The sequence below is a fragment of the Talpa europaea genome (assembly GCF_964194135.1).
Source record: "Talpa europaea genome assembly, chromosome: 8".
Classification (NCBI taxonomy): domain Eukaryota; kingdom Metazoa; phylum Chordata; class Mammalia; order Eulipotyphla; family Talpidae; genus Talpa; species Talpa europaea.
Window position 1 is genome coordinate 39,124,329 of NC_140075.1, and position 26,675 is coordinate 39,151,003.

Here is a 26,675-nt window from a genome sequence, read left to right on the forward strand (position 1 = left end):
TGGAATTGATGTTTCTGTGTCCTGAGCAACATATTTAAAAGGACAGGAAACCCCATGCTGATTATTATTATTATTAACATTGGAAAATTGAAAATGTGAATCTTTTATCTTTTGTGCTAAATTTTTAATTTCGTTTAAACAGGTAATAGATGTATGCATTCTCCTTGTAAAATAATCAAACACTATAGAAATGGCTAAAGTTTCCTTTGAGCCTTTTGTCTCAACATCAGCCTGTAGGTACTCGCTCCTTCACCTCAACAGGCCCTCAGCACCCCTCCAATCCCCCAAGCCCCAGACAGCATTTAACCTTGAATTTTTACTTCCTTTCATATAGTCACTTTTACTAAATATTTTCTTCAACTAAATGAGGAAGAAAGACTGGGAATGACATATTAAAGTTGGTGCCCAAAGCATTGTACCTGTTACTTTTTTTTTAATTTGTCAAGTTATTTATTGCCACGCACACAAAACAGTAGGATGACATAGTTAACCAAGTATTTGCACTGCATGCAGACACTACCTTAATATATGCAACTTTTATCCTCATTTCTTAATGAAATGGAAAAATTAAATTGTAATTTTTTTACATTTAATTCGGGAAACAAGTAAGATAAAATGATCTTCTGGTTTGTGACAGAGAGTTCTAGTCTCAATTCTTAATAGGCAATGATGGAAACTCTTCACAAAGCTGGCTTGGGCAGTCAAAGGGAAAACTCATTTTAGGGAGAAAAGGAGAATGAACTCTCCTTAATTTAATCCCATAATGCAGAATTTTATTTAATTAGAAAAGAGTTTCATTGACATTCATTTTACTTTTCTCCTTATCTCTGAGTAAAATATTTGCTAAGGAATTCTTGTAAACATTAATTCAAATAACTTAGTTAAGCAATTGGAGAACAAAATGTTTTCACTGTTGCTCAAAGGCAGTCATTAGTACAAATTCGTATAATAGTTACCAAATAGTCTTTTTTTTTTAAAGATTTATTTATTTAGTTATTTATTTATATAAGCACTGGGTACAGTCAGAAGCATGGGAGGGTGAGAGAATTCACCAGAGCTAGAGCAGGGAGCAGGTCAGGCAGAAGGACGGAAGTACACTGCTGAGAGGAGCAGTGGGCGGCAGGAGAGGTCTGCGTGCCATGTGGGACCCTCCTCCGGTGGCCGGGGAGCAGCCGGGGATCGAACTGGCGCTGCAGAGGCTGCGGGCAGCTTTGCAAGCCAGCGCTCAACCGCTGCGCCACAGGGGAGGCCCTAAATAGTCTTATTTTTTAATTAATACAAACTCTTACAGCAAAGTCTCTAAAAGTACTTCAAAACAACCAAAGATATGCATTTCTTTTTAAAAAATGATTCAGAGCTTCTGCTGTCCATATGATTCTTCCCCACAATGAATATCGCTAATTTGTTGCTGCTTTCCTCTATTTCTTAATATTAGTATAGAAAGCGGCATTAACACTAAAACAGTGTCACTGGCCCACTATCAAACAAAATGAGTTTTGAATAGCATTTGCAATAACAGTAACCTGCTGGCCATACTACCTTGACTTAAAACAAATTGCTACTAATACATAGCTAAATGGGCCACCAGGTATAAAAGGATGTGAGTCTGTGGATATCTACCTTCTTCTTCACAAAGCGGTTTTATACACTCCAGTCTTAAACTGTAATTCCAGTCCTGTAGAAGGACTTCTTGCTTTCTCCAACTAAACTGACCTGCTGTGGGAAACAATGTAATCATAGACTTCAATAGGCTTACAAAAAATTCATATAAGTTACAATTTAAAAAAAGGCAAATTTTTTAGCCTAGTGTACTAAAACTACACTGAGATAATCGTATTTTACCTTTCACATTGACAGAAATCCCAGCATTTGAGATCACACCTTGGCAAGGCTATGAGGAATCCCATACATTCATGAATTTCCAAGGAGAAAATGAATGGTCAACCCTTACAGCCGGCAATGTGCCCTCTCTGTCAAAATGACAGATTTTATCTTTTGACCCAGCAATCTCACTTTAGCAAATTTATCCAACAGTTATAGCATCATTCACAGTGAATGTGGACCAGATTATTCACTGCAGTGTCATTTGAATATGCAAAATAGTGTCAATACAAAGAATTGGATGCAGCTGAGAGAGAATAAAAGAATGAATAATTAAGGGACATTTCTATGTACAAATATGGAATGTGTGTATTTATAGAGACAGGTCTCCTCCATGATACATGATTAAGTGGAACAGGCAGAGGAAGTGCATATTTTTTAAATGGGGAAAAGGGCAAGAACATACGAGCAAATGTTCATATTTGCTTGTATTTATATAAGGAAATTCTAGAACAGTACATAAATTCTTTTTTTCTTTTTTTTAAGATTTATTTATTTATTTGTTTATACATGCACTGGATACAGTCAGAAGCGCGGGAGGGTGAGAGAATTCACCAGAGCCAGAGCGGGGAGCAGAGCAGGCAGAAGGACCGAAGTACACTGCTGAGGGGAGCAGCGGGCGGCAGGAGAGGTCTGCGCGCCATGTGGGACCCTCCTCCGGTGGCCGGGGAACAGCCGGGGATCGAACCGGCGCTGCAGAGGCTGCGGGCAGCTTCGCAACCCAGTGCTCAACAGCTGCGCCACCGGGGAGGCCCAGTACATAAATTCTTGAAAAGGGTCATAAAGGAAGGTGGTAAGCAATCTGATGTCCCTGAATCTCAGTCTCATCTGCAGATTGGAAAATATAAATCTACTTATTAATTATGAGAATTAAATGAAATTTTGAAAATACCTCGCAAGGTCATAGGCATAGAGCAGAAATTCAATAGATGTTCATTTCTTTGTCTTCAACTTACTAACTACTTGAATTCAGGGTCAGCAAACTATGAACTGTGGACCAAATACAAACCACTCCCCCATATGTTTGTGTAAGTAAAGTTTTACTGGAACACAGACATGTTCATCCCTTTATGCGTTTGGCAGCTTTAAGTTGCAATAACAGACCTGAGTGGTTGCAACAAAGACCATATGACCCTGCATACCCTAAAATACTTACTGTCTAGTTTTACTTTACAGAAAAAACTTGCCGACTCCTTGCCTGATCATGGCCTTCCCCAGTGTGTTCTCTGAGCAGCAATTATGAGTCTTCCTAAGGGAGATCTTTCTTCCAGGTTCCGTGTTTGTGAATGACCAGTCTTGGCTCACTCTTGCCTTCTCTGGTATCTTTGCAAAGGTCTCCCGAAAGCTGCAATGATCAATCATCATCGTATATGGTATGCAACTGGCATTGCTCTTTCAAGTGGGATTAAGAAGGATGACGTAATCTACACCGCTCTACCCTTGTACCACAGTGCTGCACTTTTGATTGGCGTACATGGATGTATCATGGCTGGTAAGCTTTTTTGTTGAACAAGGTGCTTGAGGTTAATCCATATTCAAATGTGCTCATAAGAAAGAGCAACATAAAATTAGCACCACTAACCCTAGACTCCTTCATTCCTTGTCCCAAGCAAAATTAATCTCCCTGCACACACACACACATACACACACACTCATACTTACATTCCCTTAGAACCTCATTTGAACCTCTTACTTACTACATGCTGACTTTTATTAGAAAGACTTATTTCTAATTCCTCACCAGATTGGAAGCTCCTATAGGACAAAACCATGTCTTATTCATTTTTTTTTGCATTGAATGTAATTGGTGCTCAAACAGTTGTTTGTGAACTTAATTCATATTTAAAGTATACTTTTCAAAAATAACAAATGTAATGGCAGGCGGGGGGGTTATAGTATTTCCTTATTAACACACTGTTTGTACACTTTTCTATAGGTGCTACTCTTGCTTTACGGACCAAATTTTCAGCCAGCCAGTTTTGGGATGACTGTAGAAAATATAACGTCACTGTCATTCAGTATATTGGTGAATTGCTTCGGTATTTATGCACCTTACCCCAGGTAACTCTCCCCATTTTTCATCATCTTTTTGAAATATATAGAATGGGAATTCATGTCCTTTGGCTCATGCTAGTCTTCATCTTTTTCAGCATACCAGTTTTCAGTTTAGACTATGACTATTAGGCAGGATAAAGTGTGTGACACCAAACCTGTCGTAGAGTGGATTTACTAAGAGAGTTGCTTTTAATATTATTATTGTTGTTATTAGTATTATTATTATTATCATCATCATCATCCGCTGTCTTTTTACCTTTCTCTCTTTATATTTTTATGTAAGTATGCTTGAAATATAACATTATGTTTGTTTCAGGTATACAACATAATGATTCAATATTTGTATATATTGCAAAGTGATCACCACAATAAATCTAGTTACCTTCTGTCCCCATACATAATTAGAACATTTTCTCTTTGTGGTCAGAACTTTTAAGATTTGCTCTCTTAGCAACTTTCAAATATGCAACGTAATATTATTAACCATTGTCACCACGCTGTACATTATATCCCCATGACTTATTTTATAACCGAAAGTTTGTTTCTGTTGGCCTCATTCACTCTTTCTCCCACTTCCCCACTTCTAGCAACCATTAATGTGTCCTCTATGACCTTGATTTTTTAATAGATTCCAAGCAAGCAGTGTGGCAGGAGCCCGGGCTGGGGGCGAGGGCTTTACTTTGCTGAGACTTTAGTGTAAGTGTGACAAAGCACCACTAAAGGGTTTTCTGTGAAAGAGTGATGTGGGAGAGACACTAAAGGAAGAGAGGTTTCTTCTGTGTAAAGTAGAGATTGAGCCTTACTCTTTCCTTCCTATGCATGCTGCTTGCTTTTCTCCTCAGGGCACCAGGCAGAAGTATGACTTGTTCGTTGTTTATAACATGGATTTGGGAATTTTTCCAAGATGCTCTCTACCTTCTGCCTTTTCATCTCTTGGAAGTCCTCCAAAATCAAGGGCAAGAGAGAGACACCAAGCTCCAACATCTTAAAATTAAGAGACCAGGAACTATGTAGTACAGACAGCCAAAAGATGAAGGTCACTGACCTAGCAGGACTGAGAGGGGAGAACATTAAGAAGCAGGTGCCAGCAAGAAGGAAGTCAACTGACTTCCTAAAATCTAAGAAATTAGAAGCACTGAAGATGGGATGAGGTGTCAGTCTTGACAATAGGATTTTAGAGACCTGTGAAGAAGCACCTCCACCTGCTACTCTCTTTTCTAGCCCTGTAGGAGAAAGGAGGTTTATTCTCTGGGGAACTAGAAAAGCTTTGAATGCAAGCATCCCAAGAACAGAGGAGGGCAGGGATGAGGCACTAAATGTAGAGACTGAGTAACTGCTTATTGACTCAAAAGGCCCCAGCTCCCTTCCCCTGAACAGTTTCCAGAACTCCAGTGGCCAGTTTATGCTTGTAGGCGAGAGACTAAAGGAAGGTAATTCTTAGGGAAAACTAAACTTTCCCAGAAGAAACTGGATATTGGCTCACTGCCCCATTACCAGGCAGTACAGTCCATCTGGTGGCTCCTCCCCATCACACAAAGCTGCTCAAATGTCTTTGCATGGTCTTACTCCTAAATATGAACAGACCTCAAGGATCACCTGATACATGAGGAGAGCCCCAAAAGAAAAGAGCATCAGGGCCTCCCCAGTGGCGCAGTGGTTGAGTGCTGGGTTGCAAAGCTGTCCGCAGCCTCTGCAGTGCCGGTTAGATCCCCGGCTGCTCCCCAGCCACCGGAGGAGGGTCCCACATGGTGTGCAGACCTCTCCTGCTGCCCGCTGTTCCCCTCAGCAGTGTACTTCGGTCCTTCTGCCTGCGCTGCTCCCTGCTCTGGCTCTGGTGAATTCTCTCACCCTCCCACGCCTCTGACTGTACCCAGTGCTTGTATAAATAAATAAATAAATAAATCTTTTAAAAAAAAAAAAAAGAAAGAAAAGAGCATCAAAAGAGTAGAAGAAAAGGGGCCTCCCTGGTGGCACAAGGGGTTAAGCACAACTCTGTGAACCTGTCTACAGCCTCTGCAGCATGAGTTCAATCCCTGGCCAGGGAGCTACCCACATGGCACAGCAGACCTCTCCTGTCTCACCCACTGCTCCCCTCAGCAGTATACTTCAGTCAGTCTGCCTATTCTGCTCCCCACTCTGTCTCTGGTGAATCCTCCCACCTCCCCCCATGTCTGGCCTATACCACAGTTCTTGTAAGCCTAAATAAATAAATCTTTTTTAAAAAGAGAGAGGGAGAGAGAGAGAAGAAGAAACAGCATCAATTCAAAGAGCAGGAGGAAAAACCTCCAAAAACTTATAATGACTATCCTCAGAGATATTAGAGAAGATAAATACATAAAACAAGAATAATGTACTATTCTAAAAGCAGAGTAAGGCCTGAAAAATAAGAATATGACTTTTGTTTTTAATTCATGGAAAGTTTGAAAGATGAAGTTGAGAATTCTTTCAGAAAGTTGAAGAAAAGATGAAGTGATGGACATGAGGGAGACAAAATAAGAAAATTAAAGGGCTGATCCAAGAGTTTTGATAGCCAATTAAAAGTAATCAGGAGAAGAGACTAGAGAATGGAGAGGAAGAAATTGTCAAAGAAAAAATTGTAGTACCAAAAGAGAGGGAACTATATCATAATGACATTAAATAAATTTTATTTATATATTTTTTTAAAGATTTATTTACTTATTTATACAAGCACTGGGTACAGTCAGAAGCGCGGGAGGGTGAGAGAATTCACCAGAGCCAGAGCGGGGAGCAGAGCAGGCAGAAGGACCGAAGTACACTGCTGAGGGGAGCAGCGGGCGGCAGGAGAGGTCTGCGCGCCATGTGGGTGGGACCCTTGCCAGTGGCCAGGGATTGAACCGGCGCTTCAGAGGCTGTGGGCAGTTTCGCAGCCCAGCGCTCAACTGCTGTGCCATCAGAGAGGCCCTGTCTTTTTTCCTTTTAATTAAGAAAAAAAAGCACTCTCTGAAGTCACCTTCATCTGGATTTGGATCTTGGAGCAACTACATTGCTACCCCTGTGATCTGGGGCAAATTGTTTTCAGCTTCTCAAGGCTCCATTCCATTTCCTCCACTGTAACATAAGGCAAATATTTGATTCCATTTCATCATTTGGTAGGATTCTTTAGAAACTTAAGTAAGACAATACGGGTCAAATGCCTGACACATGGTAAAGCCCTCAATAACACCTTTCTGCTACCTGGTGCCCCACATTCTTCCCTGGGTACCCTGACCTCTTGCTCTTCCTAAGCCGTTAAATCCCAGTGTGAATTTAGGTCCCCTGGTGTGCTTGCCTACTGCATGTTAGAGAGAGGAAATAGAGGGTTTGATTCTTGATAAAGAAAAATGAGCAGGTGGCCACTAAGCTAAAATACAGTCCCTCTGATAAATATCTTTAGTGATAAGATAACACTTTCTCTTAGTTGAAAGAAAAACTCAAGTCATACTCACGTCATACTCTCAGGCACGGGGGAGCAAAAGCTTAGGTGAGAACCAGGCAACTCAGAAGCAACAGGTGGGATCTCCCATTTTGTGGCCACAAATATTTCCACCCTAGCACCTTAATCCTTTGTGCTGGGTAATAAGATCCCTCGGTTTATAATGAAAACTGAGCCCATGGTATTGTGACTATGAGCCCAACTACCTGCCACCCGCAGGTGACAGCTGCACCTGTGAGGCTGGCCTGCTTCCCACAGCCAGGGCCTGCAGTCTCCTGATCCCTAAGCCCTGCCCTTGTCCCAGTGTCCTGTCATTAACTGTTGAACAGGCAGTTGAAGGATTCCTGGAGGAGGTTGATTTCTTCTTTCATTGGAGCGATTGTACTATATGCAAAGCACAGATCTGGGCACCGTGGATGACATATAGTTGACCTCAAAAGAGTTTGCAACCCAACAAAACAGAGAGATGTTTACCTCCCATTAGACATAGAAATTATGCTGGGCTTCAAATAGAATAAGGAAGGTCTCAGGTTAACACATTGAAAGCTACTTTGAGCTCTTTGTGGAAGCCTGAGAGCAAATAAGCCCCAGGTCAAATGGTTTTTTTTTTTTTTTAAGATTTATTTATTTATGCATACGAGAGCTGGGGTACAGGCCAGAGATGCGGGGGAAGGAGTGTGTGTGAGAGGATTCACCAGAGACAGAGTGGGGAACAGAGCAGGCAGATCCACTGAAATACACTGCTGAGGGGAGCAGTGGGTAAGGTGGGAGAGGTCTGCTTTGCCATGTGGGTTGTTCCCTGGCCAGCTGGGGATAGAACTCGTGCTACAGAGGCTACAGATTGCTTCATAGTGTGGTGCTTAACCCCTTGTGCCACCAGGGAGGCACGGTTGTTTAATTGTTTAATTTATTTATTTTTTATTTATTTATTAATTTATTAATTCCTTTGTAATCTTCTCAGATCAAACCAGACATTGTTCTAAGACTTTATATATATTACATATATTAACTGATCTAATGTTCTTAACATTTTCATGAAGTAGCTTTATTTTCTATTTATTTATTTGTTTGTTTATTTATACAAGCACTGGGCACAGTCAGAAGCACTGGAGGGTGAGAGAATTCACCAGAGCCAGAGCGGGGAGCAGAGCAGGCAGAAGGACCGAAGTACACTGCTGAGGGGAGCAGCGGGCGGCAGGAGAGGTCTGCGCGCCATGTGGGACCCTCCTCCGGGGGCCAGGGAGCAGCCGGGGATCGAACCGGCCCTGCAGAGGCTGCGGGCAGCTTCGCAACCCAGCGCTCAACCACTGCGCCACCGGGGAGGCCCTTCATGAAGTAGCTTTAATGACTACCTTCATATTACAAATACTGAAATCACATCAAGAGCTTGTGCTAATGAAATGAGAAAGATATTAAACCAGTTTCCTCACTGTATGTGACATTGTATACATAGTTCATTGAGGTAAGCACATCCAAAAAAAAAAAATAGTCTTCAAATATATGTAGTGTTTTAATATCAGAGTAGCAGTGAGGGACAGCAATGGGGTTGGGGGTGGGGGTGTGTCTCTGAAAAACTGACTGTCCTAACCAAAGAGAACCATACCTAATGGTCAGGGTGACCCTACAATTCATTCTCCAAACAAGACCTGTGAAAGTGAAAAGAGTGTCATTAGTCAGTACGTCAGCACAACAGGCATAAACAGGGACTGGCTCTGGTACATCGCACAGATGGTCTCCCTACTTCTAAGAACTTGGTAATTAGGACAGGGAAGAGTTTTGTGACCTATGGACTAGGAAGCTGATTAAGAGAATACATTTTCACTCCATCAGAACACCTAGGTTCCTGCAGGTTCAGAAGTTTCAGAACTTTCCCGAATGCCCAGGTTAGGAACACTGGCACGAAGCCCCTGGTGTTTCTCTCCACATTTCCTCCTCAGAAAGCTGACTTAAGGGGCCCACTTTTTACCAGTGGCCAGTATCTGAACACCTCTTGGGCTGGGGCTCCTGAATAAGCTTCGTCACCGAAAGTTTGACCAAGGAGCTACTTTTTTTTTTTTGGGGGGGGGGGACCCTCACCTGGCAACAAGCTGCGGGCAGCCTCACAGCCCAGCGCTCAACCGCTGCGCCACCAGGGGAGGCCCCTAAGGAGCTACTTTAAAATGAAATGCATAGGCTATTCTCCACCCCATTCCCCAGCCCTTGGCTCCTTCTGCTTGGAAACCAGGTCAGGGTTTGTTTTGGTTGGGTTTTTTGCCCAAGGGCCCTCCCCCTTATCAAAAAACTGCCAACCTCTCCCTTTGACAATTCTTTTCAAGAGGAACTGTTATTCAAAATCATTTCACAGGGCCTCCCTTGTGGCACAGGAGGTTAAGATGCAACCTATGAAGCTATCCACAGCTATCGAACTGCAGCACAAGTTCGATCCCCAGCCAGGGAGAAACCCACATGGCGCAGCAGACCTCTCCTGTCTTGCCTACTGCTCACCTCAGCAGTGTATTTCAGTTAGTCTGCCTGTTTTGTTCCTCACTCTGTCTCTGGTGAATCCTCTCACCCCCCACACTCCTGGCCTGTATCCTAGTTCTTGTATATATAAATAAATCTTTTTTAAAAAAACCATTTCACAGTGATTTAGCAGTGTAGGAAATAATGTAGAAAATGCGCTTTAGAATGTGCTCTTTTGAGCAAATTACTGTTAAAGAAATTAATATTTGATGTAAGAGGAAGAGCTCTAGTTACCTGGCACGTTTACCCCATTCCATGGTTTTCTGCTAAAAGTCATAGAGTTACTCAATTTGCAAGCTGAAGTTTTATTTATTTACCTGTCTCTCCCACTGGCTTTGATCTCCTGGAGGACGTAATTGCCTTAGTAATATAAAGTTTCAATAAAATCGTCATAGGCTTGGACCTATTTGTAGGAGCCTCATAAATGATTTTGGTTGCATGGAAAGCAACCATATCTCAACCCCACCCCTTGCTGATTCAAGCTCTCCTTTCAGTTCTTATACTCCAAACAGCTTTCCTTTGTGATTTTTATTTATAGCAAAGCATATTCCTTCCAGGCCACCTGAGACAAGAGGGAGTCAGCTTCCTCCTCTCTTCCCCTTCGTATCCTTTCGGGACAGTTTCATTGTCTTGGTTCAGCACTAACTGGTCTTGTGACCTCTGCATCTGTCTGTTAAATGAAGGCATGATGGAGAGTCTTCTCTCCAGTGCCCTCAGGCCCTGATGAATCAGCCAGGGGCCTGGGGGGCCCACAGAGACTCTCAGTCTTGTCCCCGTGAGGAAAGAATTCAGCGTCAGGACTAGAGTTAAGCAGCAAACAAGAGATTTATGGATAAGTAAGAGGAAGGACAGGAAAGCTCTCTGAGAAGAGAGGGATCCTAAGAGGGTAGCCATTGAGGGGGCAAGAAGTAGGTGTTTATAGGGGAATAATGGACAAGGAGCAGGGGTTTGGCCGCTGGGTATCTCTGAGTTGTGTCTCTTGCTGGGGCCTGTGGAGTCTCCGAGGTTACTGAGACCCACTGAGTTTCCCACATTACCTGGCCTGTCTTCCCAGAACCAGCTTTGGTCCTTTGCTTTAGCATTGTGTTACTGTGTTGGTGTTCAGAACATTCCATTTTTAATTGGGTTGGAGAACACCTTGACGCCAAACGATTATTAAATGGACATAGGGTTCCTGGACTTGGAGGACACCCTCCAACCTATGGTACCTTATTCATATTGATAAGTGGTCTGGGGACACCTGGGCTGGGCGCTTGGGGCACCCTGTTCCTCACTGACTACCTATTTCCTAATTTCCTTAGTCACTAACTCTATGCTCTTCAATGGCTCTATGGCAAAGGATTCTCTCTCCTTTGAGGGTACTCTGTTGTCTTCTTCATTGTCAAGTTAAAATCATTGCTTCAGATTATATCAGTCTCTGCCTGATCTTTGCCTTGTGTCCCCTCCTTTCTGGCAATTCACCAACCCCATCAAGAAAACAATTGACACATTATTCTAGCTTCAGATTGTGTATCAATTAAAAATTCACATCACTTAGTTTTGTCGTATTGTTTCACTTTATCTCTTAAAAATCGAAATGGGAAAATCCAAGTTTTGGGGTTATTAAATCAGAGTTCAGATTGTTAACTCATAGTGGGGCAGAGGCAAAGGATGTGTTGGGGAGGCCAAAACTGAATTTGTCACGAACATGAATATGTAGACATTTAAAGACAATTATTGCTATGTAAGTACAGGCTCCAGAGATATTTCAATTTGGTCTGCTTCCCCTCCTGTCACAGAAACCAAATGATCGTGATCATAAAGTGAGACTTGCAATAGGAAATGGCTTGCGAGGAGATGTCTGGAGAGAATTCATCAAGAGATTTGGGGACATTCACATTTATGAGTTCTATGCTGCGACTGAAGGCAACATTGGCTTTTTGAATTATACAAGAAAAATCGGTGCTGTTGGAAGAGTAAACTACCTACAGAGAGTAAGTACATGGAAAAATAAGAGAATACATAGCCAGTTTTCAAAATAAAGTGATTTCTTAAAAGCTATGTCATGATGAGGTTAATATCAGAGTTTCATGCAATATCTAAGCTATGGCCCATCCATATCACTGAGGCTTGGCTCATTCTCTTTGACAATGATCTCAAAGTGACAGGGTCATCTAATTTTAAAATCTTAATTTCTATTCATAACAACTTTTTATGCCTTAACAATCTGCAATTTATGGAAAGTCTACCTGGTGCCATTCATTCTTGTATATTGTAAAACATCTGAGGTTAGCAGTGCCTCAGTTGACCACATACTGCAAAATGTGCAATTTCCTTTTCATCATGGTGCATCACAATCACCCCGGGAACTTCTTATGTATATACAGGTACAGGGCCCCACCCACTGAATTTTGAATTCTGTTGTTCTGGATGGGGCCCAGGCATCAGTGTTTCTTAAAAGCAAGCTCTGCAACCAAGGTTAAGAACCACCATCTAGGACCTCCCTGGTTATACAAGGAGTTAAGATACAACCTATGAAGCTGTACACAGACACTGCATCACAAGTTTGATCCCCAATCAGGGAGATACCCACATGGTGCAGCAGACCTCTCCTGACTCACCCGCAGCTCCCCTCAGCAGTGTATTTCGGTCAATCCACCTGTTCTGTGCCCAACTCTGTCTCTGGTGAATCCTCTTACTCCCCACACTTCTGACCTGTACTCCAGTTCTTATATGCATAAAATATATAAATCTTTAAAAAAAAAAAAAGAGCCATCATTTAGGCCTTCATGAGAACTGTGATCAATCCCAGTTCTAGGATCTTGTAAACATTTATGTTCCCCTAATAACTCAATGAGAAAGACACTTCTTAATTTTAAACCAGCTCTTATAGCAGTCTCTTTTCCCACAGTCATTTTATTGCCTGGGGTCCCCAGACATACTTTTTGGTTTTTGGGCTCAAGTGGTCACTCTAGATGATCACCTATTCTGAAAACTCCTGGGAATATTCAGTGAATGCTGAACCTCCTGGCTTGAGCAATTGCTACTGTCTTTATACCTCTGTGCAGCCCATCTGCTGGCCATGAAATAGCCACACTAGAGCTCCCAGGCAACTGCATCCCCAGGGGTGGACTTGCAGAGGAGAAAGGAGAGTATCTGTGCATAAGCGATCTGCCTCTAGAGATCAAGCTCTAACATCATCACATACCACCTGTGTGACCTTGGGCAAGTCATTTTATGTTCCTTAAGCCTCAGCATCATTGCCTGTAAGCAGAAATAAAAAGAGAAATTTCAGAGCCCTTTGCCTGACCCAAAATCAGTGTTAATAAGAGAAAAGGGTGCTGAAAGGATTAAATCAAGTAACTTATGAAAAAGTCCTTCAGTATCTAGCCTGTCATATGAGAACTTTGTATAATTGTTGGCTGCAGTGATTATTACCATTCTATTCCTCGTATTCTGACTTGATCTCAAGGCATTTTGGAATCCAACGATCCTCCCTGACAATGACAACCAAACGTCTGCTGCACTGTCCTCCACTCCTAGGCAGTCCGGTATGGTAGCTGCTTCTACATGTGGCTATTTAAAATTAATCATGAAAATAAAAATTTGAATTCAAAAGGATACCTGCATCCCTATATTTATTTTTTTAAGATTTATTTATTTATTCATACAAGAACTGGGGTATAGGCCAGTTGTGCCAGAGGGTGAGAGAATTTACCAGAGACAGAGCGGGGAACAGAACAGGCAGACTGACAAAATACACTGTGAGGGGAGCAGTAGGCACGACAAGAGAGGTCTGCACCGCCACGTGGGACCCTCGCTGGCCAGCCGGGATCGAACCAGCACTGCAGAGACTGTGGACGGCTTCACATTGCGGCACTCAACCGCCTGCGCCACCAGGGGAGGCCCCATCGCTGTATTTATTGCAGCAATATTTATAATATGTCAGATTTGGAAACAACCCAAATGCCCAAAAATAGATGACTGGATCAAGAATATGTGGTAGAGATACACAATGGAATACTATTCAGAAATCAAAAAAGATAAATTCATGCCATTCTCAGCAACATGGATGGAACTAGAAGGAATTAGACTCAGTGAAATAAGTCAGAAGGAAAAAGACAAATATCAGATCGTTTAACTTATAGGAGGAATATAGGGGAATCAAATAAGGTGCCATTATTTTACATCATTTTCAGTGTTTTGATAGTGTAGGAACCTGCCTCTCCCCCCATTCAAATATAGTCACTGTAGCCATCCGTCTATCAAAGCACCCATAGTTTACCATAGTCCACTGTGTTTTCCCTCTACCCCCATTTTAATCCTTCTCCCTCAACCTAAGCTCCCTCTGAGCCTAAGGTCAATGGTCAGTTTTCAAGGGTTAATTTTAAAATTTGTCTTTGACCCTTTGTTTTTTCTATATCCCACACATAAGTGACATCATTTGGCATTTAGCTTTCTCCTTCTGGCTTATTTCACTTAGTATAACTCCTTCCATCTCCATCCATGTTGCTGCAAATGGCACGAATTTATCTTTTTTTAATCACTGAGTAGTATCCCATTATGTGTATACTCCACCACATCTTCTTGATGGTTATACAAGATTTATAAAGGCCACTTATGATATGTCCACCAAAATACATATAGAAGAATATTCATAGCAGCTTTGTCTTTAAAATTTAAAACTATAAATAATCCAATGTCCATTAGCAGGAGAATAGATAAATGGGGTATAGTCATACAAGAGAAATTACATGGCAATAAAAAAGTCAACCACTGAAACAAACACCAACATGAACGATGGATGAATATTACAAACATTATATTAAGTGAAGAAAGGCATGTGTTTACTTCGCTATTTTAAAGTTTTTAAAAATAATGTCAGAATATCAGTTAACTTGACAGAAAGAAGCAGGAGAAACTTCCTAAGGTATTGAAAGTGTTTTTTATTTTGATCTGGGTGGTAAATACATGGGTTTATAGAGTTATAAAATTCATCCAGCTCACTGAAAATGTGTGCACTCTGTGTACTTTATGTATGCTATCCCAAAATATAGAAAAAAATGTGAAAGAATTTGTACTCATATGATATCTTTTATTTTGCTAGAAAGTCATAGCTTATGCACTGATTAAGTATGATGTGGAAAAAGATGAGCCTGTCAGAGATGGAAATGGATACTGCATCAAAGTTTCCAAAGGTAAAGTAGCCTTTTGTTCGATAAATCTGTGCCTCTTCACACCTTGACCAAGTCACTTTTTTTTTTAACTGAGCTAAAGTTGGTTTATGTCATTATATGTGTTTTAAGGGTTATAGGTTAAAAATCCCTACAGATGTATATTTCCATGCCTTGCCTACCACCAAAGCCCCGATAATCCTCCGTCACACTCTACTGGGCACCCCTCCCTTCCCTCCTCCATGCCTACCAGCTTCCCCTTCTTGTTGCCTCAGTTTTGTAGTCAGATGTCAAGGGTTTGTTACTGCTTTGCTTTGTCAGACCCTTTGTTTTCTCTATATTCCACGTATAAGTGAAACCATCCAGTATTTGTCTTTCTCCTTTCGATTTATTTTATTTGGCATTATCCTCTCCAGTTCCATCCATGTTGTTGCAAATGTCAAAAATTCATCTGTTTTTTTATAACTGAATAGTAGTCTATTGTGTATCTGCACCACATCTTCTTGATCCACTCATCTGTCCTTAGGCACTTAGGTCTATAACTTGCCTATTGTAAACAGAACTTTGATGAACATAGAAATGCATATATCTCTTCAAATTAGTGTTTTTGCATTGTTTGGGTAAATACCTATGAGTGGAATTGCTGGGTCATATGGTAGATCTAGTTTTAACATTCTGAGACAACTCCATACTGTTTTCCATAGAGGCTGGACCAGTCTACATTCCCACCAGCAATTTGCAAGGGTTCTTTTTCTCTACATTCCTGCCAACACAAAACCAAGGGACTTTTAAGAATTAACATGTTATTGCTAAAATGAACACATGGTAAAATCAGAGTGAAAAAAAAAAAAAGAAGTTTGCTTAAGTAGCCTCAAATTCCAAAGGGTGCCAATTAACCACTACATGTAACATAGTTATAGTTTTAAATCTAGCTTAACAACTTCTTAATTATTAGGTAAGCATTTTGTGGGCAGGGATATATAATTGGGGTTGTAGAACTATAATTAATTTTTAAAATCTTTACCTTTAAGCTTAAACTACTATGCATTTATCTGTGTGCATATTATTCAGTAAGAGATTAGCATTAAAAGAAATGTGTGACCCTACAGACTAATATACAGTGTGTTTGTGTGCATGTGTATAATTATGGATATGCGTGTGCATGTGCAGGAAAAATGGCATTTCCTGAGGCCAACTGGTTGCCAAGGAGTTGCATGGCAGTAGTTTCAAGAGAAGGTTAATAATAAAATTTGCCTGCTGCTAACACATAAAATAACAATTCACTTTCCTCTCTCTTAGGTGAAGTTGGACTCCTGATTTGCAAAATCACACGACTTACACCATTTGCTGGCTATGCTGGAGGAAAGACTCAGACAGAGAAGAAAAAACTGAGAGATGTCTTTGAAAAAGGAGACATCTATTTCAACAGTGGAGATCTCTTAATGATTGACCATGACAATTTCATCTATTTCCACGACAGAGTTGGAGATACATTCCGGTGGGTTTCTGAGAATTATTGAGCCAAAACAGACACATGCATAGTATGGCTTACTCCTGAATGGAATTGCATTCTATTTTGGTTATGGTGCTCCATTACCTTTTATATCTTTAGTGTCTCAGTGCAACCCCCTGTATTCCCAGAAAATAAGGAGCAAAATACATGAGCTGTCAATCTGTAGTACAAAGTTAACTTAGTTGAACACCACCAGATAAAAATAAGACAGAAAACTTGTGTCTGATTTTTGGAACCTAAGTAGCTAAGTCCATCCAGTTCTTGTTTATCCTCAGTTATTACCGGTCACTCTTAGGACCACCAGGAATTTTCACACTCTTTCTAATCATAGGGCTTTTCTTCAGATAAAATCCAATTCAAAATAATACAGACTTCTTTGAAAAGGAAATGAAATCTCCAAGTCCCACGGCTCCTCTCTCCCATTCTACAATTTCCCTACCAGGCAGATTCCCAGAGAACCCCAGGTCAGCACATTGAAGTTTAGAGTCAATGAAATTAATTCCCAACAGTAGCATGATCCTCCAGCCTTGTGACACTTTTGTTGAATCAGCTGTCTTCCTGTGTAAACTACCTGAGGCCAGTCTTATTCACCCCCAGCACCTAGCACAGCAGGCAGCACATATGACTACTTTTTGCATGTATGGATGAAGGAGAAATAGCAAATGTAGACTGTAGTAGAAGGGAGCATGTATATGAATGAAAAGAACTAAGTCCCCAGACCAGCCTCTTTACCTGACAAGCTGTGTTATTAAGACAGGTAGCCGTTCTAGATCTTAGTTCCTTCACCTATGAAAAGGGTGTCTCCAGGATCATCAGGATATCCTTCATGTCTAATACTCTGTGACTCCAGATCCATTTCATTATTTTATGTCAACTTCATATTCCTTGAATAATAATTCTGGAAGATCTAATAAAGCTTTAAACCTAAGACAAATTTTAACTCTGTTAAGTGAAAAATAACATTCTCGTTTCCCTGCTGATAAAAAGTATGATATTTTTCCTTCTATTAAAAGTTTTCTTATGGCCATGAGACTTTGAAATTCTATTAAATAGAAATTCACTAAATGAATTAAATAGCAACTGAAGTTAGTGAATGTGAAAAGTAAGAGGCCTACCTAAGCACAGCAAAAAGTAATTGAGATTTACTACTTTTATTTCCAGTGCCTTTCTTAGACCAAACCTGTATTTTTATATGAGAATAGCATCATCATCATCATGTTTCACACAATAAGGTTGAAATTTCACAATTTATCATTTAGTCCTATGTCTTTGTTTTTTATTCCTCAAGCAGAACACCTCTCCCATGACTAAGCTCGGGAGCTTGGAGGTCAAGACAGGAAAATGAGTACAGCCACTCCATAGAGATCTGAAGATGACACCTAATTTCTGTCATTGAGCCCAGGCCAGAGGCCCAGCAACCTCTGCTAATGCTGTCTTTTCTTCCAGGTGGAAAGGAGAAAATGTGGCCACTACTGAAGTGGCAGACATACTAGGACTGGTTGATTTTATCCAAGAAGTGAATGTTTATGGAGTACCTGTGCCAGGTATGCACACGATGTTATAAATCTAGGCCTAGACTCTTACAGTAACTGAATATAATTTTAACCACAGGGCAAAGTTTACCATCTCTTTCCCCCACCATGTGGAGACTCAAACAACTCTTTCAATCACCTGGGAGTTTATGTTCTACTGTAAATCGGCCATGCAAGTACATCTGAATCGGCCATGCAAGTACATCTCTGTAGCTCGGCTCACCAGCTGTTCTTAGGTTCACTGGCAAGCCAGATCTCTCCAAGGTACGGGGTCCCATACTAGGATTGGCACATCTTGAGAAAAGATGTGTCACTGGTTAATAGCTGGGAAATGGCGTCTTAGCCTTTGAACTTGAAAGCACAAAAAAAGAGCAAGTGAAGTTAGTCGCAGAAAAAAATGTGAAGCTTATTTTCTTCAGACTTTTCTGTGAAAGCAGATCCCTGACCCCAGAGCATCCCACTGAGTTTTGAAATCATCACATAGAGTGCCTCCAAGCACTTGGTGGTGCCAGGCAAGAGGGGAGTGCTGCAGTTTGACTGCATCCTGGTTCCAGACACTAAAATTAGGGATAATACCAGCTCTGCAGATGGTCAAAAGAACCAACTCACTTTCATTGCAGAAACACCAAACACAAAGGTATACATGAAGATTGTTATGAGAAGAAATCATTTTAATTAGAGATCACGGAGGGTTAATAACTCCAAATCACTGTTGAAATAACCCAGCTCTCAGTTACTAGGGCTCGCACCATATTCAACATGGAAATCCAAAAAAGTCCCTTATTCCTGAACTGTGACAGTCCTCATGACCTCATGCTCTTTTTATTTTTTTAAAGAATAGCTGAGACTCTCTGTCGCCTCTTCATCTCCCATTCTGTGATAGTGACCCGTTGGGAAGTGTCATCACATGCCACATCTGGGGTCAGACAGTGGGGGGCTCAAAATGCTTCTCACGTTAGACTCAGGCTGCATTAACACAAGGGTCATTGCTGAAGGTACCATGTGCTAGACTCTCACAGGCCCTACCTGGATGTTGTGTGCATTTGTAAGTGCCAAATTTTAAAAGGGCAACAACACAGAAGAATGTGGGTGAGAAGGTGAGAGGATCTGGGAATGAGCTGGATGGAGTTAACCCCACTCTCCTTAAAGTGGAATCCCTGGCCAGTGGCAATGACATCACACACTTTATTAAAAGTCAGTTTCTTAGACCCACCCACACCTAATCAGACTCTCTGGGGTGGGATGCGGAGAGCTGTGTTTTAACAAGCCCTCCATTGACTCTTAAAAACACTGGAATCTGCTTTGGGGGTGATGAAAAATTTCAAGAAATAGTTTCTTGACGGTTACGTAACGAGATGTTTACATAACATTGTGAAACACTAAATGCCACTGAATTGTATACGTTAAAATGGCTAAAATTATGAACTTTATGCAGCTGTGTCCACAATTTAAAAAAACAAAAAACAAAACCCTGGAAAGTACTGATGCCTCATGATTCCAAAAATCTGGCCTTTCATCCTGAACACTTTAAAGCCCAGATCTAATGGATCAGACTCAGAAACTTCATGTCTTTTTAATTCCCGAGCAAGTGTAACCATCAGTAAGACCTGGGAGCCACTGCAAAGAACAAAGAAAAGGAGGCTATTGATTTTTAAATGATTAGAAAACAGGCAGGTAGAACCAGGAGCAGGTGGTGTACTAGTGCACCGAATGCAAACCAGTGGATTGAATTGACCAGGAAGCAAATTTTCGCCTGAGAACTCTCATTTTACCGGAGGGACCAACCATTGAATGAGCTGCCTCCAATGGCAGGCAGTTTCCCAACAACTAGGGCCTGTAAAGAGCCTTGGTAGCCACTAGGGATCCTGTGAGAACTCATGCAGTAGTGAAAGACAAGATGAACTCTAGAGATTTGAGACTCCAAAGTCTCCCCCAGCTTTCAGATTCTGTCATTCACGGTGCCACGCCAGCTATTGACTGGCCTTTTACACAGAGAATAGCCCCATCCCAGCCTTGAAATAGGACAGGTCTGCCTACAGTCAGGAATTGGTTCACCCTGATTCAGCAAGGGCTGAGCAAGGCCTTCACAGCTCTCAGCTTTAGACCAGGAGAAACTTCTAGGTTTGGGCATCAAAGGGAGTTGAGTTTTTCTAGCTGTCACATCAGAACTGCCCAACCACTCCATAGAATTTGCAATGCTCAATATAACTTTCTGCAACAATAAAGAGGTTGTAGTGTGGGAAAGTGGAGAAGAGGCCTAGCACAGTTTCATTATGGATTCGGACACACAGATAAAGGAACTTGGAGCATCGAGAGATTTGACAGGCCTTTAGTGCTGAAGCACTGAAACAGGTACCGGCACACCAGTGGGCAGGCAGCAGGGAGATTGGCATGAGGAAGGCAGGGGGGCAGGAGGCTGGTCTGAAGTTGGCAGCAATCAAGCTTCCCAGTGCCAAGATCTCCATGCTCTTTCTCTGGGTCCTCTTATGAGCACCTCCCATAGTGAACACCTCTCTGCCATGGTGTCCTTGTGTGCCCCAAGTTCCCGCTCCCAAGTGCTTTTTGCACCAACACGATATCATGTGTGGGCAATGAAACCTGGGAGGAAAGCAAAACTGCAGGTGATGGCCGTAGAGGCTGGCAATGGGAATGAAAAAAAAAAAACAAAACCTGACTGTAGTGGCAGGAAGAAACAGTGCAGGTTCTTAATGATCCAGGACTCGAGAGTCCTAGATCCCTTGGTGGCTTTTCAGGCTTTTATTGAGCTTCTACCAGGTACATGGCAGGCAGGGGTGTCGGGGGGGCCAGGAGGCTGGCAGGCCTCCTGGTCCCCGGCAAGTCTTCACTCCTTCTGGGGTCTCTGGCATTCTCTCGTGGTCTCTGCTTCTCTGCTGCTTCCACCACTGCTGTTCTCTTTCCTCTCTCATTCCCTTCTTGTTCTGCTGGCATCCCCATGATGCCACCCTTACAAGCCCAGTCTCAGCCCAGGTGTACCCACTTACGCATGCCCACACCCTACTCCAGGTGCCCGCCATCAGGCATGCATGTAGGACCGCAGGGATCCATCATTAATGCTAATGGCGGAGGGCGGAAAAGCCTGATAATTTTTCACTTACCCTACCCTGACTCCATTTTCCCTACAGAGGTTCTGTTTGTGCATAGTCCAGCATGGTATCCAATAGCCATCATTTATTTAATTATAATCAGGTTTAGTAGCTATGTGTGTCCTGTGGTGACCATATTGCACGGCACAGCTCTAGGGACTATTATACTCACAGAACTATTAATACTTTGTTTTGGAACCTGAACTAACCCCAACCACCCTTTAGCAGTTGAAGAAGAGGTCTGAGGTCCATTCGCCTCTCACTTGGGTATTGCTTCTGCCACAGCAAGAAGCCAGGTGCCAGTGGAGACTAAAAATTTGTTACATCAGCCTCTGCCTTAATTCTGAAAGGAGCTTATTGAAGAAATTTGAGATTCCTGAGACAGGTACCTTTCAGACAGCTACCCGAGACCCCTAGAGAAAGAGGTGCCAGCATCCTGCTGCCTCCCTCCTCTGATGAATGGCAAATCAGATGAGGACGTTCTTCCTTTGTTTTCGTTTTCTGCCTTCCTTAGAGCCATAGGTAAACACACAATCACCAAGGGAGAAATTTCGAAAGCTGGGGCCCAGGTGAAGAAGGACAGCTCCTTCTCCATCTCTGATTACAGCTAAGTAGTTCAGGGAAGGGGACCTGCACTCCCGCTGGGTCTGCTGGAGCAGGTAGAAGATATTAATACCTAATTACCACTGTCCTTACAAGAAAACAATGGTAATTGTTATGAACACCTCTCCGCTTTTCGGCCCTGTGTGATGGGGAAGAAAGAGTTGTTAGGATCTGTTTTCTCTGGAGAGCACAACCTCTTGGGACTAAGGGGCATCAACAGGAGGGCATAAAACGGCAGGTCCTTGCACTTTACCCTCACCCTGCTGTCCCGCAGCTTCTCTGAAATGCAGAGAAGTGAAGCTATTAAGAACCTTGATTAAATCAGTAAGTCTCAAAGGTGGTGTTTGTACCTGGAAGTGCAACAGACATCATACTGCAACCTAAAGAACAACCTGGGCTCGATTATTCTTGACAGCAGACAAAGGGCTTTTCGCTGGAATCAAAAAGAAAAGAAAATTACTTTAGCCGTGGATTCTATTTCCCACTCAGTTGTTTTCATCTAAGCTGCTAAGATGGAAGATAGTTACAGCAGACCCTCAAATGACATCGTTTCATTCAATGTCATTTTGTTGTAACAGAAATGAGAATAAAAGAATCTCAGCGACAATGTTAAGTGAGGACTTACTGTATAAGTACAGCATCTGGAGCCAGTCTGCCTTCATTCAGTTTCTGAACCTGTCTAGTATTTGCTATGTGAATTTGAACAAGTCTCTTAATGTCTTTAAGCCTCAATTTCTTCACCTTTAAAATGAAAATAACATTTATACCTCTTTGTAAGGTTGCTGTGAGGGTTAAATGAGATAGTCCATAAAACATACTTAGTATAGGATATGACATGTAAGATTCGATCAGCATAAAACTGTTGTTGTATTGTTGGTATATTCATTTTGTTGTTACAGTCACTTCAACATATATTTGAAATACAAATGTCAGCTATACAAAAGAAACCCATGCAGTAATATCTCTAAGTCCACTGTTCTTTACACTAGCAAAGTATCATTAAAAAAAAAAAATAACTACAGCACATCTGATTTTCTCTCACTTTATTTCTAGGTCATGAGGGTCGAATAGGCATGGCCTCCATTAAGATAAAGGAAAACCATGAATTTGATGGAAAGAAACTCTATACGCACATTGCCGATTACCTGCCCACTTATGCAAGACCCCAGTTTCTAAGAATACAGGTGATATCTCTTGTTCTCAATGACCCTCCCTCTTAAAGTAGTCCCCTGTCTCTTAAAGAACAATTCCCCTTCTACCATGGCAAGTGGTACATTCGCCAAGTTTTCACTACCCTTTCCAGGAAGCTCAACCAAGAAAGCAGAAATAGCAGAAACCAGATCTTAATCACTTTCTTCCTAAAATGACAAAACAGTTCATTTAATAACAGTACTAGGAAATAGTTTAGAGTCTGTGGTGATGTATAACAGATGCTTACAATAGAAATGCTCCGACTGCCCATTGTTTCCAGTTTTAAGGAATGGAAAAATCCACTGCAGCTCTATACCTTTCTACATTATGAATTTTAATTGGGCATAATTAGTTGGAACTACCAAAGGCTTAACTACCACCACTAGAGGGATGGAGATTTGTCCTTCTCAAGCATTAACCCCTTAGTTAATTTAACACCATCACTTTTGGGCTTTAAGCTCCATTATTCTGTACTTGAAGACTTAAGAAAGGAAGGATGTGGGTACCAGATATTTCTGAGATCGTAGAGCTGTTTCTGTTGATGTTCATAAAGCACTGATATTTGCTTGACAGTGAGATGGTTGAGAGACATGAACATTCAAAATAGCCTCAAACCATCACCTATTTTTTTTAATAGAGGCATGTTTTATTTATTAATTTATTTGTTTGTTTTGTTTATACACGCACTGGGTACAGTCAGAAGCGCGGGAGGGTGAGAGAATTCACCAGAGCCAGAGCGGGGAGCAGAGCAGGCAGAAGGACGGAAGTACACTGCTGAGGGGAGCAGCGGGCGGCAGGAGAGGTCTGCGCGCCATGTGGGACCCTCCTCCGATGGCCGGGGAGCAGCCGGGGATCGAACCGGCGCCACAGAGGCCGCGGGCAGCTTCGCAACCCAGCGCTCAACCACTGCGCCACAGGGGAGGCCCAAACCATCACCTATTAATTGAAGAAACAAATCTTCAGTCTAACACACAAACTGAAATACAATAGTGGTCTGTGTAGATCATCCCAGCATCACCCCACCATTGTTCATAATATTCCAGTAATACTTGACGCCACAAAGGGTTGAGGTTCTGAAAGCATGATGGATCAGTGTTATTAAAAAAAAAAAAAAAAAAAAAACACCTCACTTTCATAGCTTTCAAATGAGCCGGGGATGCCAAAGGGTGACCTGCCCCCCTCCACCACCCCCCCCCCCTTACCACTTGCCCTACACCCTACCTAATCTGTTTGCAAAACACTGCACAATATGGATTGTTTGATGTTTTTCAGGATGTCATTGAGGTCACTGGAACTTTTAAACACCGCAAAGTGACCCTCGTGGAAGAAGGTTTTAATCCTGCGGTCATCAAAGATGCCTTGTATTTCTTGGATAACAAAGCAAAAACGTATGTGCCTATGACTGAGGACATTTACAATGCCATAAATGATAAAACTCTGAAACTCTGAATATCCCTAGGAGAACCACTCATAATATTTGCAGAAAGAAACTGAATGGACCTAGTACAGCCACTTGATATAATCCAAGTTTAATTTGATTGAAGATTGTGAGGTGCAATTTTTTATGCATACCAATAAGGGGAGACTTTTTAAAATTACATCTGAACCTCTACAAGTGAAAACATTTAGAGATAATTATTTTTCAACTTGCATCTACTCTTTGTACTTGCAAACTAAGCTTGTTAGGGGAAGGTGTTATTTTTTTTTTAATATATAATAAAATAGATGAACGCCAACATATAAGATGTCATTGTCTCTTTTTTGATTTTATTCAAAAAGCAAACCCTGAGTCTGACAGCCTCGTTGGTAACTTTTCACAGGTGTCCCCACTCATAATAATAATGGTATTCTAGGTTTTTAAAAATGGCAGAGTTGGGAGAGGAGCCAGTCAGGAATGAACACCCCAGTGGAAATCCTGCTCCCATGTAAAGCCAGCTACCCTCACCTGTTAACATCCTGGCCGCTGCCTACAAACAGCACCATGCAGCAGGTGGGAATTCCATGCACAGTCTTTGAAAGAGCCTTAGTGGCAAAACTCTCTCTATTGAAAGATACTCAATAAACAGATTTCAGCTGTATCAAAGGTTGCAAACTCGTGATCACCAGGATTCACACAGGGGTACTCAATGACATGGTGAGAGGGGACTCCAATCCCACCCTTGACACAGCACTAGAAATATTTTCCAAACTTATCCACTCTTTCAGGTGACTCTAAAGAGGACTCATGACTGGAACTTCTTCCCCACTCATTACTCCCAACACGTTGCCTGAGCACTTCATATGCATAAGGGACTTGCAGATGCCTAAGAAAAACCCTGGCTACCCCTGTGCCTTTTCCTATGATTTAGAGCAATTATTGCCTGTAAGGCAGCACTTGGGAAGTATCTCTGCCTTTGCTCTAATGATCTCCCAGTGAATAATCTGAACCCAGCTGATAGGAGATAACACAAATTTTGCTTTTGAGAGTATCACATTGTGCAATTGTGTTACTTGGAAACTTACTAAAGTGAATCCAGCTATAAACAGAGGTTTTGTTAAAGCAGTGACATGATTCTATGACACAAGGGATGTTTTTGGGAATAAGAGGTCATCACTTAAAACCTTAGCCAGAATATTAGTATTCCATAACCAGAGCCTACTGGAACTTGACCAACTTTAACTCACATTTTACACTTTCCACTTGGAAACTGAGAAACTCTCCCTCCCAGCCTGCTGGCTTCCTCAACCTCCCACTTTCCCTGCTGACCATTAAAACCTGTGAAAATGATGCCAAGAACTCCAAAATTCTCTTTCAAATCACCAGAACCAATGGTAAACCTACCCAGCTTGGGATAGTTGCAAAAAACAAGGGAGTAAAAGTGCAGGTCCCAGGAAAACCCAGCATAGAGCAGTACTTGAAAATTCAAGTCAATTAACAGTGCATGTCTATTCTACACACATGTTATTGGCTATAGCAAAACTCAAGCAATCCTAGAAAATGTCTAGTCAAACCTTTTGCAGTGCCAACAACCAGGCGCAGAGCAGGCAGGGGGCCTGGGTTCTGGGGTCCCGAAGTCTGGCAGAACTCCCAGCCCCCAAAGAATCTTTACTCTTTCTCTTTGGGCTCTCTCTAGTGTCATCTGGTGGCCCTGCCTCTCTGTAGTCACTTGTCCTCTCGTAGCCCTTCCACCGCGCTCTCTGCTGCCACCAAGCCAGAGAGGTATCATAAGGCCGATTTAGATAAGGCAAAAAAGCTGGTGTCATGGTTGGCAAGTCCCACGCAATTGTTAGGCACTGAAGGATGCTAAAGAAGGCAGGCAAGGCTTTTAAAAAAAAAAAACAACTGTGGGGAATGATGCCAAGGGTTCCAAGTTCTCTTTTAAACTACCTGAACTGACAGTGAATCTACCCAGCTGGGATGGTTGCAAAACACCTCTTTATTTCTGGGTGGGCGGGGGGGAATTAGAGCCAGGGAGGTGAGAGACTTGTCTGAAGTCACATAGCTTGTAGCTTCCATGTTACAGGGAAAAACAGCATCTTTATAGACTTGTGGTTTCCAGAATGTAGTCCCAGCCCAGTAGTGTCTGCATCAGCTGGGAGCTTGTCAAACATGCAGTCTTTTTTTTTTTTTTGCACAGAACTAGAGTATAGGCCAGAGGTACAGAGGGTGAGAGGATTCAACAGAGAGAGAGTGGGGAGCAGAACAGGCAGATTTACTGAAATACACTG

The 26,675-nt window shown here is 42.0% G+C and overlaps 1 protein-coding gene across 2 annotated transcripts in view; it reads left to right on the plus strand.

The window, feature by feature from the left end:
* SLC27A2 (solute carrier family 27 member 2) overlaps positions 1-24,416 on the plus strand; it is a gene marked incomplete at both ends in the record, with an annotated part of 42,501 nt that extends 18,085 nt beyond the window's left edge. The window contains 8 exons of one of the 2 annotated variants that reach the window (XM_084239739.1): positions 3,215-3,373; positions 3,818-3,942; positions 11,650-11,844; positions 14,958-15,048; positions 16,324-16,522; positions 17,984-18,081; positions 22,830-22,960; positions 24,240-24,416. In XM_084239739.1, the coding sequence (XP_084095865.1) occupies positions 3,215-3,373; positions 3,818-3,942; positions 11,650-11,844; positions 14,958-15,048; positions 16,324-16,522; positions 17,984-18,081; positions 22,830-22,960; positions 24,240-24,416 (1,175 nt within the window). The remainder of the gene's footprint in view (positions 1-3,214; positions 3,374-3,817; positions 3,943-11,649; positions 11,845-14,957; positions 15,049-16,323; positions 16,523-17,983; positions 18,082-22,829; positions 22,961-24,239) is intronic. The other variant, XM_084239740.1, reaches the window with a different exon arrangement.
* Positions 24,417-26,675: the final 2,259 nt, after the last annotated feature.